The following is an 18,478-nucleotide window of genomic DNA, read 5'->3' on the forward strand; positions in this document are numbered from 1 at the left end:
TGAAAATGTTTCACAAGGTATTTGAATGCTTTTGAAATTACTACACTGAGTCACTTTCTGTGCATCTGTTTGAAGTTCGATGTATTGTGCCGTTTGGGGGTTGGTCTTTTTTTCCTTTTTTTCTTTTGAGTTCAGATGAGGATGGTTCATGTCATTGGCAAGCTCTTGGTTAATACTCCCACAAATGGCAATGAGATTTGTGAACAAGAAAATTTAAAATCCCTCCTGTGTAAATTCTGCTGTTGCTTAACTGTTCATGTTTTTAGTCTGAAGAGGATTGGTATCCGTAGCCTTACTGGAGATAGTAATGGCTAAGAAATTCTATCATAATTACATTTGACATATAAGAAAAGAGGATAAGGTTGTTCTAGTAATTTGTATTTGCTTGGTGGTCCCAGAATGTTTTCCGAGTTGCAATGAAGGAGGGAGGATATGGCAGTCAGTCAGCAGAATGTTTCTCAGTCCTCTTCCATGTGTGGATTAATTGCACTAAGACATCTCAGGAAAGACAGAGGTTACTGTTCTGGCCTTTCATGACAGGCCTGTTAAAAACAATTCCTGAAACTGAACAGTCCCTGTAACTTGAGTGTGGGGATAAAAAGCTGACCACACTAACAAGATAAAGGATTGTTTCAGGCTAAAACCCCCAGGAATATAATTTCAATTTTTTTTTTCCCCCTAGGCACTCAGAAGAAACATGTAAGCAATCTTCCAGACTGGCACTAACAACCATAAGTACACAAGGTGCCGTAAGTACACACGGTGGAAGATGGGAACAAGCAGGGTGAGCTCAAGGACTGCGGGAAGCGCGGCTGTTCCGCTCCGGGGAATTCCGTGCCGGCCAGAGCAGCAGAGCAGCGCAGCCACCGCCGGGCCGCAGGCAGCCCCGCTACCGCGGGCACAGGCGCAGCACGGCGGAGCCGAGACGGCAAAACTGCCCCCGGTGCTCGGGATGCCTTTTTTCCTGAATGGATTTGGGTTCGAGATGCAGACGACCGACCTTCAGAAGAACGCCGAACAGAGCAGCGAGCACACACGGCCGCGAGCAGGGCTGTCACGGCGGCGAAGCGACAGCCGCAGCTGTGGTACGGCTGAGGCCGGGACGGCTGAGGGCAGCCCCGCTGCGGCGGCCGGGCAGGCCGGGCAGGCCGGCGGGCTGCCCGGGGGCGGGGGAGCGGCGGAGCTCAGCCCGCCCCCGCTCTCTGCCCCTTGACGTGGCGCGGACTCTCCCATCAGCCATGTTGATGCGTCGGCAGCGCCGGGGCGGCTGCGAGCGGGCGGGCGCGGAGAGCGAGCACAGCCGGAGCGGCGGCGGCGGCGGCCGGGACGCGGGTGAGCGGGCACGGCAGCGCTGAGGGGGCAGCGCAGGGCGCGGGGAGCCCGAGCCGGCGGAGCTGGCGGGGAGCAGAGGCGGCAGTCCCTCTCCCTGCCCTGGGAGGCACGGGGGGCACCGCGGGCCGCGGGGCCCCGCACGGCTGCCGGACCTGGAGCGAGCGTGGCGGGAGCTCCCCGCGTCCCCTCCGTGGCAGCGGGGGATCTCCGGCTGCCCGAAACTGCTCTCGGGGCGCCCGGCGGCCTGAGGGTCCGGGGCTACCGCCGGCCGCTGATCGGCACTGCCCGCGGCCTCCCGTGCGGCGGGGAGCGCCCGCCGGGCCGGGCTGGGCGAGCGGCCCCAGCAGCCCCCAGCTCGGCCGCGGCTGCCGGCGCTCGGTGGGGCCGGCGGGGCACGGCCTTCCACGGCCGGGGCTAAAGGGCGGCACTCTCCGGCAGCGCCTGTGTGCCCTGTCCCGGAGCTCCGCTGTAGCTACGAGGACGTAGCCGTGCCGCTGACGAGGGTGCCTTCCAGCGTAGCTAAAACTACAAGAAATACAGGCCCTGCTGCATTTGATTATATATTGTTTTTTTATAATTTAGGTGGGCTATCACATACCGTGGTTGTTTAAAAAAAAAGTTTTCAGTGAGAGGTCTGGGGGAGCAGATTTGGAGGATGACTGCGTTTGAGTGATGAAAATGTCAGCAATTTGCTTTAGATAACTATTTAAACCATTCTGCTCATTGATTTTTGTTCCTTCTTGGAACTGAAATGTATTTGTGTCTGGTATGTAATTTGAGCATAAAAAATTAATTAAGGGTTTATTATTAATCTCTTTTACCAGGTTGTTAGTGCCTAATAAACTGAGAGAATAGGTGTGTTGTAAGAAAAGTGTGCAGTGAACTGTACTCATTTAGTGGTAGTTAAATACAGAGTGCTATGAGGGACTTTGATCTATCTATGCTGGAACTCTTACAGTGCTGTAGAGAAAAATGTTTTGATTTTGTATGTGTGTGCAGGGATTAGTGGATATTATTTTGGGGATATTTTATATTGGAACATATTTATCTGTGGTGTGTAAACATTTAAAGACGCTGATATTCAACCTGTGACTCTCAATGCAGTTCAAATGTGGCTTCTTTTGTGACACACAGTTGAGATTGTCATGGTGTAGAGTTGCGAGGTACATTCAGTCATAGCAGTGCGAGGGAGGAGGCAAACCAGAAAGGGCTTCTGTTTTTTTCTGGATATCCTAATCTGCAGCAAAGGTAAAGCAGTGACGCTACAAAGTGGGAGCTGTTGCTGTTCAGTTGTTCTGAAAATCCCTTCTCTGAAGTTTTCTGGGGAGGGCAGTGTGTATTTTTTGGCATTTAGGTGTCCGAAATTTGGTGTGTAGCCTGTAGGCCAGGAGGGTTTGCTGTTCTTGTATAATGCAATACATCTGTGCACCTATCGCAGAAAATGTGTCTGCATATCTGTAACAATGGCACTGAATGTAACTTGTCAGACCAAGAGTTCCATATTTGATGAATGATGAAATAGATAAGCATTTTTGGCTCTTGAACAGGAAGAAAAGGATAGAAGAAAAGGTGGAGGAGAACTTATTAGCTGCTTTTGCCTTCTGAATAGGAATTCCATACTTCATAGAAATAAGAGTATGTAACTCAGTAAATCCAACAAGTTTTTTTTGTATCTATGTGCATGTGATTAGTCATTGCACACTGGTGTTTGTACATTGCCCTTTAAGGAGCAATAACTGGGTGGTAAAAGTAATATCCATGTACAGCCATTTCAAACACAGCTAGAGCAAAATGAGGAGAAAACTCTTTGAAGTCCAGGACAGAAAGTGTGACACGTTGCAGTATTTGGAGCTGGATTTTGTGAGTCTCTAGTTGCAGCCAGTGAATGGCTGAAATAGCCTTCAGTTGCAATTTTCTCTGTCTTCTCAGGAAATAATTTTTAAATGGAGAGATTATTCAATTTGTGGTTATAGTGGAGATAGTTGCATTGTGCAGATTCTTGTAGTAATACCCCATTTTTCAACTTTTTTACAGAACGTGGATGGATTTTGATTTATTAGGAGAGAAATTTCTTAAATTATATGTCCTCTTCAAATGCCAGGCTGTTCTTTCCTCTCTTAGCTGAGTTAATTTCTGTCTCTGATTTTTCTGTAGTAATTACAACTTCCAGATACTCTGTCTTTTGCTCAGTTTTGTTCCCCTGCTTTGCAGAAATTTGAGGAAAAGCAGTGGTGGAAATGCTCTTATGCACAAAGTCCCTCATGCTCCCTGTGTTGTAATTGCCATGATGTGTTTAGATAGGAGCAGAATTGCTCCCAATATCACTAAGACGTGCCCATTAAAATATTGGCACTTGATTATTTCTTAAGGATATTAACTGTGAAATGCAGCACTTCCCTTTGCTTTATGTATTGTATTAATCTGTTTTCTTAAAAGTTACAATTAGAATAAAAGTGTTAATTTAGGCTGTTATTTAAAATAACTTGAAAAGTTTTTAGCTGTCATAGAAACTAAGGGTGCGATGGCCTTATAATTTTGATAGATAGAAGTAGGTTTTGATAAACTGAGAGTTTCTGTGAGTCTGCTGTAATGTATGTAAGGTCAGAACTAAGAATGTCAGTGTGCTTGGGAGAACTCCTGATTTAAATTCCAATTCAGGAGGGTTCCAGCATTTATAATAGCTGTTCATTAACTTGTTACAGTATAAATTGAGACCTAGGACCTGCTTCCCTTTAGGTGGTTCATGTGGGCTTTTACAGGAAATCCTTAATTATTAGGGAGTGTGAGTTTAGATATCGTAGTTCCTGGAAAAGCCTGTGCTATATGTTCTCTAAAAGGTGCTGTGTAGCATGCAGCAGATACTCTGGAACAGTGTGTATGTAGCTGAGAGAGTTTGGGATTGGAGGTGGGAGTGCTCTTTGGTGACTTTACCAGATATCCATAGGTACCTGTTGAGCTTTTCAGATTGTCTGTGCTCCCCAGTTCTCCAGCTTCTGAGTAATCATAGCAGAACATTTTGAAAGCCTTAAGTCAATGGCCAAAATGGTAAATTTGAATTCAAAGAATTGTTGAAAAGTGCTTCTTGGTACATAATATATTGGAATATGGCACTTGTATTTCTTACAAAGTTACTTTCTAGCATTGTTGTGGGAATGTACTCTTGTGGAATGTCATGTTGTTATTCCTTTTTGCATGTAGGCTGCATCATGAGATACCAGAAATATGGTTAAAACTCTTAAAAAATTTTATACAGCAGTGTTTTCTTTCCCCTTAGAATTCTCTGCATTGCTTTTAGGATTTAAGAAGCTCTACTCAGTGTTTTATTGACTGTAAGTTACAGTATTTGAATGTGTGACTGTTATTACGTGCATACAGCATTTAGTAGCTAAAAGTCTTTGCATGTCAACATTCTGCTGACAGGTATCTTTTTATTTTAGTGTCAGAGAGAAGTTGACCATGACAACCTTCCTGGAATTTATCCAGCAGAATGAGGACAGAGATGGAGTTAGATTCAGCTGGAATGTTTGGCCTTCGAGTCGTCTTGAAGCTACAAGAATGGTAGTGCCGGTGGCTGCCCTCTTCACGCCCCTGAAAGAGCGGCCGGACTTGCCTCCCATTCAGTATGAGCCAGTGTTGTGCAGCAGGACCACGTGCCGAGCTGTTCTGAATCCCTTATGGTAAACTTAAAGCATGTTATTGTTCCAGTTCTTTGCCTGAGAATCTTGAGAGCAGTGCTAGCTGAACTGTGTGCAAGATCTGGTGTGTGGAAGTGCAAGTACTCCTCACATCATTATATTTACTCCTCACATCATTTAGACTTATGAGACTTAGAAGGTTCTGCACATAGATTTGCATATGTAACTTATTTACTGAAAACATAGCTTTCATTTAATGAGTCATTTCAATGTACTTAGTATTGATTAGGTATGTTGCTTTTCTGCAGCTGTACATCTTGGGATTTAGTATTTTGCCTCTAGAAAGTGACTTGGGTAAAAAGTTACAATACTGTATCTTTTGAACTGTTGGACCCTGATATAATTTAATTTCCATGTGAAATAAACTACATTTATTACTGGCATTAGTTCATCTGTGGACCCAAGCAGGTTATCTGTTTTAGTTAACCAAAGCAGATGATGGATATAGAACATCAGAAGTAGGTATGAAAGAGGCTAGAAAGCTGTTTAAGCTTAAGGGTAATGTTGGCACAAGCTCAAATGATTGTGGACTAGTCATGGGTAAGTTTGGGTTGCAAGCAGAGAAGTGTTTCTTATGTCATTCTTGTCATAGAAGTATGGAAAAGAAGCAGAATGATTTCTAGGTTGGAGTTTGATGGGCAGGGGAAGGGTCCTGATTGATAGAGATTAGACATGATGTCAGAGAACATGTAGAACAAATTTAATGTTATGAATGACTTGTCCCTGCTTGGGAGAAAAGACAGCTTCAAAGCAGATGTAAAATTGTGTTTCAGTATTAAGCAGCCGCAGTGGCTGGTTATACTGGGAGTCATACTTAGTTGAAGTAAACTTTTTCAGAAGTATTATCTTTTATTGAGGGTTGGAAGAAAAACAATGACAAGATAAAGTTGTAAAAGGTCAGACAGATACTGACATTACAGTGAACTGTGTACATTTTTCCTGTGTTGTATGTGCTAGTAATGACTGGATTTTTTTTCTCCTGGGAGGGTGGTTAGAGGCTCAATCTGAGGAGACTTTAGAAGCCTTTGTGGCACTTTGGGCTAGGTAATTTGCAGCCTCTGTAACTGGTGAAGATAATTAGAGAGCAATAGATCTGTGTTTTGTTTACAGCATGCTGGGACTTACCTGAAGATTCAATGATATTTAAAAATGTTTTTGCTCTTGTAGGCAGAGAAGATGTAATAGCAAGAAGTGTACATTGAGAACTATTAAGGTGACTTTCCCTTAAGAAGTGATTAGGACTTTAAGACATCTCTGTGGGGTGAAGATAGAATTTGAATTTTTTATTTTACCTATCTGAATACTAATAACATGTAGACAAAAGGAGGTAGACCCATAATTTGAAAGCAATGTTGTTTTTGTTACTGTCATGTTGGAACCTGTTTTTTTAGGGCCTAAAGTATATTCAGGCTAGTCCCACACTCTGACAGCCAATAGATAGAGGCAGGAAAAGATGAAAAATTCAAAGGAAGGGAGAGTTTAAAAGATAGGCTCTAATATAGGTGCTGAGTCTGTATTTTTAATTTTCTTAGTTGCATCTTTTTCCTGAAGACCATTCTTTCTCCCTAAACACAATAAGTTGCCTGATACATCTCTATAAGGCTCCACTTATTTTCTGTTTGTAATGTGAGTATTTAGGAGAAAGTATATTTGAAAGAACCTTTTTGAAGTCAGTGTGTTTTTTAAAGTTTTAAGGACATGTATTCTAGGGACAGTGGAGGAAAATGAGTTGTTCATGCTATGTAAACTTTTCCTGTTGTATTTTTCTAGCCAAGTGGATTATCGAGCGAAGCTCTGGGCTTGCAACTTTTGTTACCAGAGAAACCAGGTAAGAAAATGACATGTTCAGTATGTAGAAAATATTTTTTACAAGGTGAAATAGAAACCTTGATTTTCCAAATTACAGTTGCAAACTGAAATTGACAACAAGAGCAGGAGTGTGCAATAGTGTCTTCAGACATTGCATTGAGATTTTTTTTTCCATAACAGCAATAGTGAATATCTGTTTAAAAAACATCTGTTTTTTTTTCCTTTGTAGAATTTGCAATCTTTTATTTACATTTAATTTCTTTGTTTTTATTTGCAGTTTCCTCCTACTTACGCTGGCATATCTGAAATGAATCAGCCAGCTGAACTTTTACCTCAGTTCTCCAGCATTGAATATGTAGTACAGGTAAAATCATTAAATAGAATATTGAACATCTAACACCTTGCAATATACAAAAAGAATAAATTTTGATTTTGCTTCTCCACTCTATTTAGTGACTGTGAGTATTTATGTGCTTGTTAGTAGATTGAACATTGATGCCATCACTTGAAAAAGTAAAGCATGTTATAAGAGTGTTAGGATGGCTTATAAGACTGATTTCAAAAGAAAAAGAGTTCTCCTCTAAAGGTGATACTTCCCTTAGGTCTGTTTCTTTACAATGAGTTTAATTTGTGTTTGTGTCAGGAGGCTGCTTGCCTCTGTTGCTTGCTGAAGTAATTCCAGTTCAGATTTGACTGTTCATTCACCTCTCATTAATCATTTGAATTTAATTTTGCATTTGAATGATGAGTAGTTAGTTCTAGTGCTGTCTGGTTTAGAGACAACAGATAATACATATTTCAGGTGCTTGAATTTTAATATTCAACCTTTTTCAGGATAGAGGTTACTTGAATAGAAATAAAAAATGGACTTAAACCTCTAAATTGCAAATATTTGCAATTTCAAATTTTCAACTTCCAAATTAATTTTTGAGGATTAAAATTTGTAAGACCTCAGTGAGGCAAATCATAATCTGAGTTAAGAAAGAGTGAATACTGAACAGAATCTACTTTTTACCAACTCCTGTAATGCAGAGTAAATGGAATTGTTTGCTGACAGTACAGCAAAATTAGTTTAGATAGAATAAAAAGTACAGATGATCTCTAGAGTAAAATTAGGAGGTGAAATGCCATGGTCTGTCATCAGGCTAGAATACTTTATTATTGTGAATAGTTTTATGACTGTTAACACTTGGAGCAATAAAAGGTCATTGTATTTTAAAAGACATATATAATTGGCTCATACTTCAAAATTACCTGATATCCTGAAAGGATTTTTTCTTTTCTTCTGTTGTAAGCATTTGATTTTTGTACACAGTTCACTATGGTGGGTTTTTTTTCTGGATCCTGATTACTAGTTGAGAGGCAGTTAAGTTAGATGGAACATTGACATTACTGGTATGACTAAAATTAAAACTTTTACAAGATGTGCCTTACTTGTTCATTTTTGATCCTTTAAATATTGCATGACTTGTTTTTCACATGATTCTAATTTTGTTTCTCAAAGCGTGGTCCTCAGATGCCGTTGATATTTCTTTATGTTGTGGATACATGCATGGAAGATGAAGACTTGCAAGCTCTGAAGGAATCCATGCAAATGTCCCTCAGTCTCCTGCCACCAACAGCATTAGTAGGTCTCATTACCTTTGGCCGAATGGTGCAAGTTCATGAGCTTGGCTGTGAAGGAATTTCCAAAAGTTATGTCTTCAGAGGAACAAAGGACCTCTCTGCAAAACAGCTTCAGGTAATGAACAGAAGAAAAAAAAAAGAAATCATTAAGGTGCTAATGGTGAAATAGTCTGTAAACAAATTTTGTCATAAAATCTTATTTATTTGATTACAGGAAATGCTGGGGCTTACAAAAGTAGCTGTTGCACAAGTCGGTCGGGGTCCTCAGGTGCAGCAGCCACCACCTTCTAACAGGTAATCTACTTTAAACATCTTAAAACATGTACCTTGACTCCACTTTTGTATTGGAAAATCTAGGTTTTATGACCATTAAAACCATAAACGGACAGCCAGACTTCTTGGTCAGGTACAAATTTACTAGTAGACTGTTCTTTCCTACAGTTTGTACTGGGAAGAATTGACTCAGTGGGTAATAGTAATATTATCTGGATGATTTTTGGATGTGCTCTGAGAGGCACATTATAGATACATTTATAATAATGATAATGATTTTTCTGTTGATTGGTGTGCTGGAAGGTGTTAATAGATGCTTTAGTGCCCCTTATGCAGATATCCAGTTGTACCTTCCTTTTTTTCCCCCCTCTTCTGTTCCTCCCCTTTGGTCTTTCATTTGGAAACCACAGGCTGGTGTTTGATTTTCCTGTGTATTTCACTGTGATATAGAAGAAATTTATGAAATTATTGAAAGACAGTTTTGCTGTCTCCGCCCTCTAAAAATTAGCTGCATATGTAGACTGCTTGCAGCAGCATGAAAGATATCTTACTATGTTAATTTTTCTCCTGGTCTTTGATTGTCACTGAAGTAGGGAAACGTGTTTCTTTTTGAAATTCATAGCTCATCACCTGCTCTGTTCTTTTGACTAGGTAGGGCTCTTTCTGGATGGTGGTGGTATCTGTAAGTCTGATAGTTTCAGTTTTGTGTGCTCTTTGCTCAACTTCTTAAGCTGAGTGTGTATGTAGTAATTGCAAACTGCTTTATTTTGATGAAGCAGAGGCACTGGTCTGGATTCAGACCAGAATCTAGAATTAGACATTTGCAAATATATGTCTAATATATTGCTAGTGAGCAATTGATAAAATTTTTATTTAATAATTTAAATCTAAACTACTTCCATGTATTTGTTTCTAGATTTTTGCAACCAGTGCAGAAGATTGATATGAATCTTACTGATCTTTTGGGTGAACTGCAACGGGATCCTTGGCCAGTTCCACAAGGAAAACGGCCCTTACGTTCTTCTGGAGTGGCCCTGTCTATAGCTGTTGGGCTCCTTGAGGTAAAAGCTTTAGCTAGAGCTATGCTAAGCTACAGCTAGATAATTTTCTTGCAGAAAAGCTTCCACAATCAATGTGTAAAAACCTTATTAATTGATGTGTATTAGATTTGTAGGATGATTATGGTGGATACCATCCCATACATGCTTAGAATTTCATAGATATTTACGTATTAGTAAGGCTAAATTGAGACTTTTTAATTACTGGCAGATTTAACTTCTGGGAATGAAAAAATGCTGTTATTGTTACAATCCTATCAGTGTGATAAATACCCACATATCTAATTCTTTTGTTCAGTTTGTAGCAAAACCCAAAGGTTTTATTTGCCTTCTGTTTCCTGCAGTGCACTTTCCCTAATACTGGTGCACGCATAATGATGTTCATTGGAGGACCAGCGACGCAGGGACCTGGCATGGTTGTAGGGGATGAACTGAAGTTACCCATAAGATCATGGCATGACATCGAAAAAGACAATGCAAAATATGTTAAAAAGGGTACTAAGGTAAGAGATGGTCATGGGATCTCATATATATTCCTAGTAAGTAAACATTTAAATTGGCGGGCACTGTAAAATGCTCTTAGTAATAGCAAATGTATAAAGAGGTGGGAATTGTGTGATTTTGTTCACCAGGCTCTGAATTGTGGTATATCTCAAGAATTTCTTTAGAAATTACAGTATATTGAGCTAGGACTTGTATAGCTCACATTAAAGTTGTTTGGTTTAATTCAGAAATTTATGTGACCAAATGGTATATCTTGTGTTGTAGGGCTGATGCTTCTGAGACAGGTGCTCAAAACTGTCTGTGTAGTTGGGGAAGGATTAGGCTGTAGAATTTTGTCATATCTAGTATAATTTAAAATGTACATTTGGGTTGGTGAACTGCATCCAAAACCTGTTGAAGTCATCTTGACTGATTTTAATGGGAGCTTAAACAATTAGCTCAGTTGCAGGCACTTGAGATTAGAACAGTAAAATCAGTTCTGTTCTGGATCTAGCACTAAATGTAGTGTTTAAAAGGAAGATGATCAAACTAATTTTCTAGTTTAAATAGCAGCCACTGTTCTCTTTAGTGGGAGTCAAGCTCTCAGCTGATCAGGAAAACCCCCCCAGGATGAAAATTCCAGTCTTATTAACTTTAGGAAAAATATATTTTTATGTGAATAGAATCTGATAATGTTGTTTTAGAAAAATGTTGTGACTTTAGGATTTAATATGAAGACAAGGAGAGTTCACTTTGTGAATTGCTATGAACTGTATTTTCATCTTGTATTTAGCATTTTGAAGCCCTGGCTAATCGAGCTGCAACAAATGGTCATGTTATTGACATCTATGCATGTGCATTGGATCAGACTGGTCTACTGGAGATGAAGTGTTGTCCCAACTACACTGGGTATGTGTCTGTTTGGTTTTTTGTAGGATATAAAGATGCAGTTTAAAATTGTTAAACAGGAAGCACTTGCAAACAATTCTGCTATTAAAAAAACCAAAAGCATAAACAGACAAACTGATGGCTGCATTTGTACTGGAATTTTAGAATATCTTGGCCTCTGGCAGATTTGTCACCACAATTTTGGGTTTAATCGGAAGCGGGTTTGCTTCTTTCTTTTAATGTGATATTTTTGAGGCTTGAATGACATGGTTATCTTTCAAACAAGCAGTTTATCAGATACACTGTTTCTGTTTTTCCGTGTGTATCTGTGTAAGTGGCAGGTTTCAGTAAAGATAAGGACCTGTTTGTATTTTTCTTGTTTTTCAGAGTGGTATAAAACCCTCTGTTGTTCTTTTATTCTTTCTGTCTTGTTTGTGCCATTCTTTTGTATACTGTTTGTAGGTTCAGCTAGTGGTTTAGATGACTATCAGGTACAGCTCCTGAGTTTCAGGCCAGCTTGGCCGTGCTAATCACTGCATCTCTTCGGAGCTGTGTGTATAGCCTTAGCTTAGGAGCTTTCACTGATCAGGATATTTATGTTTGAATTTGATTTTACCTGCATATTTGACACCTGTTCCTTTTCTGCATCAAACTTGAGTTGTGTTTTTGTTTATACTGTTTTGTTCTTTCTGTCTGCTCCTCTGACTCACCTTATTTCTGTAGCCTGAATGTATAGTTTGTTTATTTCTCCTACAGCTCTTCTGTTTTGGTTTTGGCTACATCCTGCATACAGGGAGGAATTTCTGATTCTATCCATTTTTATTTTCTTCTATTTTTTAGTATCCACATGGAAACTTCTTTTGGGTGTAATGTTTGACCTATTGACATATTTTACTAAAGTGTTTTAATTAACATTTTTTGATGACTGAAAATAATATCTCCCATTAATATTTTCTAAAGGCGGGGTATGATATTTTAGGACAAGTGGCAACTGTTGCAGTTACATCCACAGAACATCACTAAGCATAAAAATAAATCATGCTTCTTGAGCATAGATTTAACCCTGAAGTAATGAATGAACTAGACAAAATACTATAGTATGGAATAATAACTATCAGAAGTAAAGACTTTGTATGGCAGGTTCTTGAGACATCCTTTGTTTTCAAAGTCCACAGTATTTTCCCAGTGAAAGATTTTGTTACATACTATAATGACCTTAAGATGCATAGGGCAGGAAGCTCACTTCAAACTTTCATCCTTAGCATTCTAGCAAAATACTAATTTAACATTAGTCTATTTTAATAAGGTAAAAATATGTCTCACAGTGAAATGTCTTTAGTTTATTCTTTAATAAAAATTAGCTCTATAAATAATTTAACTCATGGGTTTTGTTTGTTTTGTTGTTGTCTAGAGGCTATATGGTAATGGGAGATTCTTTCAATACATCATTATTCAAACAAACTTTTCAGAGAGTATTCACTAAAGATATGCAAGGACAATTTAAGATGGGATTTGGTGGCACATTAGAAATAAAGGTAAGCATACAAAAATGGTGTCTGTTAGTGAAACAATGGAATAGGATGGCTACAAACTGGATTCTGTGCCCTTTTAAGGAATTATTAGGAACATGCTAAACAGATAGAATAAGTTTGGCCTGTGCATAGTCCTCGCTATCTTTGTGTAGTTCTGGGGTTCCTTAAATGTGACTTAGGTATAATGGTAGTTCTTCTCACCTTGCATTCAGTGTGAGTGTTTAGATTTTGGTATCAGTGCTTTCTTTGTTTTAGGTAAGTCAGTTTCTCTATGTACAAATTTTCTTTCACTATTCATCCTTATCAGAATCCATTCTGGCATTTTAACAATCTTGTTTTTTGCCTCCATCATTTTGATAAGCTTAGAGCTGAATATGCTGTAGCTTCAGGCGCTGCCTTCCCTGATGTTTCTTGAAAAATATTCCAATCCCATATTGTAGAACAATATGAGACTATTTTCTTTTTTTGGTAAAACTCTCTTTAAATTTTTACTAATAGGACAAATAGTTGAGCCTTCTTTTTTTTATATACATATTGATGTGAATTTTATTGAAAGATCCCAGAAAATGTAAAAAGGGATCCCCAGTTCTAGAGGGACATACAGATCACTTCAAAGAGGAAGATGACATTGGAAAAATGTAAATAACTAATTTAGCTAAATATTTTTAGGATGTAGAGTAGAAATTCTTTATCAGGTGTGTGTAGGCTTATCTTACAGTACCAAGTCTACAGTTTTAATCTTACCTTTGAATATTTTAATCTTTTCATTAGAAAGGAAACATTACTTCTTATGCTTTCCAGGCTCCTATGTTTATAAATCTAGCAGCTTTTCTCCATATTTTAATTTATGTTTATGCTGTTAAGATATACTAATTAGTATAGCAAATAAACATAATTAAGTGTAGAAACTGAGCACGAGAAAAGTGTCTTGAGATGTATCAAGCATTATTATAACCTTTCCCAAAGGTATCAGTAATGTCGTATGTCTTGAGATTTTAATTATCTAACAATAAAATGAGACTGAATTCTTTAGTGTGACATGTTAATGTATATTTTTATTTGAAATATGAAGACTTCAAGAGAAGTAAAGATTTCTGGAGCGATTGGACCCTGTGTCTCTCTCAACTCTAAGGGACCTTGTGTCTCAGAAAATGTAAGTAAACTTTGCTTAAAATAAAGGTAATGTCCTACTATGAAAAAATAGGATTCAAGATTTCTGGATTTGAAGAGAGGCTGAAACTTCCATAAATGGAACAAAGTGGTCACTTTTTACGGATTTCAAATTAAATACATGCAAGCTTACATTCATTACTAGGTCAGATTCAATTGTGTTAGACCTTGAAGATCCCTTGTTGCTTGTTTAGATTTGTCTGTCTGTTTAGAATGTTTAGATTTAGTTGCTTTAAAAATTATTATACAAAAATTATATGATGATGTAGCAGAAGCCAAGTAGAAAATGAGTTAGCTGCTTTATTGTTAAAATCAGAGCTGTGTCCTTTTATCCAAAGTGAACCACAAAAATACATTTTTAGGAAGTATTGACAGAACAGGAGGACACAAGGCTGTAAACATCCCTTTTATCTGAACTCTGTCTTACCATTTCTGTAGTTGTTTCACCAAATGCTGATTTAATTGATTGAAAGATCCAGCTATTGCAGGCTCCTAAAGTAATACCTTTAGATTATATTATACTTAAATGATCACTTATTTTCATATCAGATAATATTATTAACTTCTGATTACAAATAAAAAACCAATTCCTGCATGTGACCAAAATGTCTTACATTTGAGAAGTCTCACTTCTGTTCCTAACAATCTGCATAGCAGAGCACTTCCCACTATGAAAATATGCCAATTGCCTGCTTTAATCAAGCACTTTTATTCCTTAAATTTTCTTTGTATTTATGACTGCATCTTTGTGAATATAAAAAATTCAATATAACCATTTTTTTTTTCTTGGTGATCTGGTACAGATTTTTCTAATTTCCTTGAAAACATTGCAATAAAAGTTAAAAACCCCGAAAATAAATTAAAGGTACATATCCTTATTTGAGCTACATGTCTATTTCACAGGAGGTAATAGAAATTAATTTGTGAGATTGTCTGTTGCTTTGCAATTATATCATGATTAATTTTTATTACAAACCCCTTTTTGCTGAAATTATCTGAATTAAAATTGACTATGAAAACAATGAGAGTGCCTGGACTCATTTCAGTGATAACTGGACAAGTCCTCTAGCCATAATGCTTTCAAGTGAATGTAGGCACAGTGATAGTATTGCAGCATAGTTTTCCTTAGACGTTTTATTTGGTTTCCCTGTGTTCATTTTGGGTGATGGATTACTTTAATTGGTTTTGCTGGATATTTATGTTGCTTTGATGCCATAAAGGAATTGTCAGTTGAAATACATTGCTATCTGTGTACAGTTACCTTGTTAGTTACTGGAAACTGTGTAACTAAGTAAAATAGAGTGTGTAAGCTATTACTTAAGTTTTACTGCTGCACCTTAGAATAATCATTCAACTTGCATGTACTTTTTGCCTCTGCTTAAGTGAAATCTGGTATTTCCCTGTTTCTGACTTGCTTTTTCAGTCTTTTTCCACTGCCAGCTTCTGATCTTTCTAATGCATTAATTATTTAAAACAATAATATTTAAAAAAATTATTATTATTCCTATATCCAGCACTGCAGTTGCTCTGCAGCAGTATTTGTCTGAGAAGGTGACAGTGAGCAGGGAGAAAGCCTGTGAGAGTAGTTGCAAACAGTGACCTGTAATGGCTAGATGCTGTATTTCACAAACCAGGAAATACTTGTGGTTTATAAAAGTATTACAAAATCTTTCTGCAGGAGATTGGAACAGGAGGCACTTGTCAATGGAAGATTTGTGGTCTTAATCCTACTACAACACTTGCACTTTACTTTGAGGTGGTAAACCAGGTAATAAATATTTGTCTACTTGTCTACCAAACACAGTAATCTTACTTTATATGACTGTCATAGCTTGTATTTTTATGTGATTCCCCCAAGCACAGTAACAGGGATAAAAATGATGTTGCCATTTTGTGTTGTCAAAGTTAGAGGTGGACAGTAACTGCTTAATGATGGGCTAATCTTCTTGTGTGTGAGAATAAGCACTAAAGAACTCTACAAATTTTGGGTTGAGTTCATAATCTCTTAAATTTTTTATTTCAGTGTGTTGCTTATTGAATGTATTTTAATTACATTATGTGGAAATGCTGTAATCTGTGTATTTAAAAGTACTTTTCAGTAGTTTTCTGATGTTGTAATTGCTACATAGTGTTACATTTTAATTTATTGCTCAGTATTTGCAAGCAAAGATTGGTTTCATTGAAATGCATGAAGGACAAATAGTCTGGTTTCCTCTTTCCCTGAGGGAAAAGAGGATGAAAATATGAGGAACAAGTGTGGTACTCATTCTCATACCATTTCTTATTCCAAGAAGCAGCTCAGGAACTGAGCTGACTGTAGTTTCTATATATTTAGTATGCTGTATTTCATAGTTTGTTATCTATGCAAAGGTTTGAAAACTTGAACTTATATTAGCCAGGTTTTGATTTTACTTATTGTATATTTATGTTTGGCTCATTTTATTAGTAGCTCTAAAACTGGCCTAATTATTTAGTATAATAGTTTATTTCAACTCTTCTTCTCTTTCAAATCGTTTATATATAGCATATAAACCTGTATTTTCACTGAGCAGTGTTTTGAATTTCAGTTTACACCTGGATTCCAGTCTTTGTTTGACAGTGCTATTGGAGATCCACTGATCAACATTTTAGACTAGTATCAGTTTTCTTATCCTTTAATTCCAGTGAGTCATATGGTGTTCAAATAGAATGTGGTGAAACCAGGAATTGGAAGGCCCCTTGGAAAATGTAGTATCTTTAGGGGCATGTGTAAGGAGGGAGCATTGGTTGCTTTAAGGATATCTGGTGAAGCCAGCAGTTGCTTGTAACATCCTTGAACAATCTCCAAGTTGATTATCTGTGTGTAGTAAAGTACTCAACATAACAAAGCACCAGACAATGCATTAATATAACTTGGGCTGCCTATTGGAAAGAATGTTACAATTTTCTGATAATTAGTTATGCATTTTCAAATTATACTGTAAAATCTTGAGATTTTCTTTCATTTTCTTTTCCTTTTGTACTTAGCACAATGCTCCCATTCCTCAAGGAGGACGTGGTGCAATCCAGTTTGTGACTCAGTACCAGCATTCCAGCGGACAGAGACGTATCAGAGTGACCACAGTTGCCAGAAAGTATGTTTTACTTGTGGTGAATAATTTTTGAAAAGTCAGAGTGTATATCTCTAGATAAGCCTTCTACTTTGTAGATTTTACAAGCAGTCTCTCGTTTGAGACAGTTTCCTCTCTTGTTCTGTGGACTGTTTTTTCTCTGAGAGGTTACAGTGGCTGTATAATGTTGTTGTAGGAGTGCTCTGAAGAAAGCCAAGTCATTTTAGACTAAGGGGAAGCTTTGAATGAAATTCTGTGGTCTAAACTGAGGATATGTTTGGAGTTAGAGAATGGTGAAAATCACTTCATAACTTAACTGGAGAATGCTAACTGCAGTTCAGAGGGATGTAAATATCTGGTATTCCATCCACAACCTTTATCTGCAGTTTCCTTGATTCAATATACTTCACAATTTTAGGAAATGATGTTTAGTATTTTGAAGACATTTCTCAATGTCCAGTGACATTTATTTACTCTAAGCTGAAGGAGATCATTATCTGGTTAATTAAATGGAAGATTCAGTTTATTGAAAAAAGCATTGCCCTATTTGTTGAAAAGACTATGTTGTTAACTTAATTAGTTGTATTAGTAGAATTCTGGTGACTGATGAAAGGTCTAATTAATAGTTTACTCTATAAATTAAAAAGATCTGGCAAAGTGCACAAGAAAATTGCTTATGTGGGAGTGTGTGATTAGATTAGTGGATGGTGTTTTCTGTAACAACCTTTAATAATTAATTTAAAAAAAATACAGTACCTGTTCTATTAGTGGCATTATATTTTATTTCACTGGTTGTGTGGCATCTGTACGAATAAGGAACATTTCTAATTAATGGATGGTTAACTGGGAGGCTGCTCATTTAATCTGCCTAGTAGATTTTTTGAAACTTCAGCTTGAGTTTGTTAAACTGCTAACTGTTAAGGTTTCTTTGCCTTAACTTTGAAGGGATGTTTTGAGGTTGGATTTTTTTCCTTTCACTGTGATGCAAATCCCTGTATTTTTATTTTGCAGCTGGGCAGATGCACAGACCCAGATTCAAAACATTGCTGCCTCTTTTGACCAGGAAGCTGCTGCAATTCTCATGGCCAGGTTGGCAGTGTACAGGGCAGAGACAGAGGAGGGCCCTGATGTGCTGAGGTGGCTGGACAGACAGCTTATACGACTGGTAAAACGAGCTGTACTGAATGACTCACATGGGTTTCTTGTTTGCAGACACATAAGTGACTACTGTTCAGTGATTGTTTCTTTTAAAATAAAAGCAGAAAATGAACTGAATGCTTAACTTCCACGTGAGGTTATACAGAATTAACAAACATTTTCTATTTTAAATTTTAAAAAGAGCAGGTGTATTTTCAGTTTATTTTTCATGTATTTTCATTCGTTTCCTCAACATATTGTAATTGTTAGGAATTAAGAGAAATTTTAGCATGTGATTAGCAGAAATTATAGTTTCTTTCTACTTTCTGTTGTTCTGTAATGATATTGTAGAATCAATATTTTTAGCAAAGGAAAAAGAGGCAAAC

General features: G+C 37.8%; 1 protein-coding gene across 1 annotated transcript in view; it reads left to right on the forward strand.

Moving 5' to 3' along the window:
- Positions 1 to 1,196: 1,196 nt before the first annotated feature.
- SEC23A (SEC23 homolog A, COPII coat complex component) overlaps positions 1,197 to 18,478 on the forward strand; it is a 28,345-nt gene continuing 11,063 nt past the window's right edge. The window contains exons 1-14 of the mRNA XM_064423901.1: positions 1,197 to 1,332; positions 4,770 to 5,009; positions 6,798 to 6,855; positions 7,114 to 7,200; positions 8,341 to 8,577; positions 8,677 to 8,756; positions 9,652 to 9,796; positions 10,138 to 10,296; positions 11,070 to 11,185; positions 12,576 to 12,699; positions 13,769 to 13,849; positions 15,545 to 15,634; positions 16,873 to 16,979; positions 17,967 to 18,120. Coding sequence (XP_064279971.1) covers positions 4,789 to 5,009; positions 6,798 to 6,855; positions 7,114 to 7,200; positions 8,341 to 8,577; positions 8,677 to 8,756; positions 9,652 to 9,796; positions 10,138 to 10,296; positions 11,070 to 11,185; positions 12,576 to 12,699; positions 13,769 to 13,849; positions 15,545 to 15,634; positions 16,873 to 16,979; positions 17,967 to 18,120 — 1,659 coding nt within the window. The 5' untranslated portion in view covers positions 1,197 to 1,332; positions 4,770 to 4,788. The remainder of the gene's footprint in view (positions 1,333 to 4,769; positions 5,010 to 6,797; positions 6,856 to 7,113; positions 7,201 to 8,340; positions 8,578 to 8,676; positions 8,757 to 9,651; positions 9,797 to 10,137; positions 10,297 to 11,069; positions 11,186 to 12,575; positions 12,700 to 13,768; positions 13,850 to 15,544; positions 15,635 to 16,872; positions 16,980 to 17,966; positions 18,121 to 18,478) is intronic.

This window comes from Passer domesticus, chromosome 6, assembly GCF_036417665.1.
Source record: "Passer domesticus isolate bPasDom1 chromosome 6, bPasDom1.hap1, whole genome shotgun sequence".
In the NCBI taxonomy this organism is placed as follows: Eukaryota; Metazoa; Chordata; class Aves; order Passeriformes; family Passeridae; genus Passer; species Passer domesticus.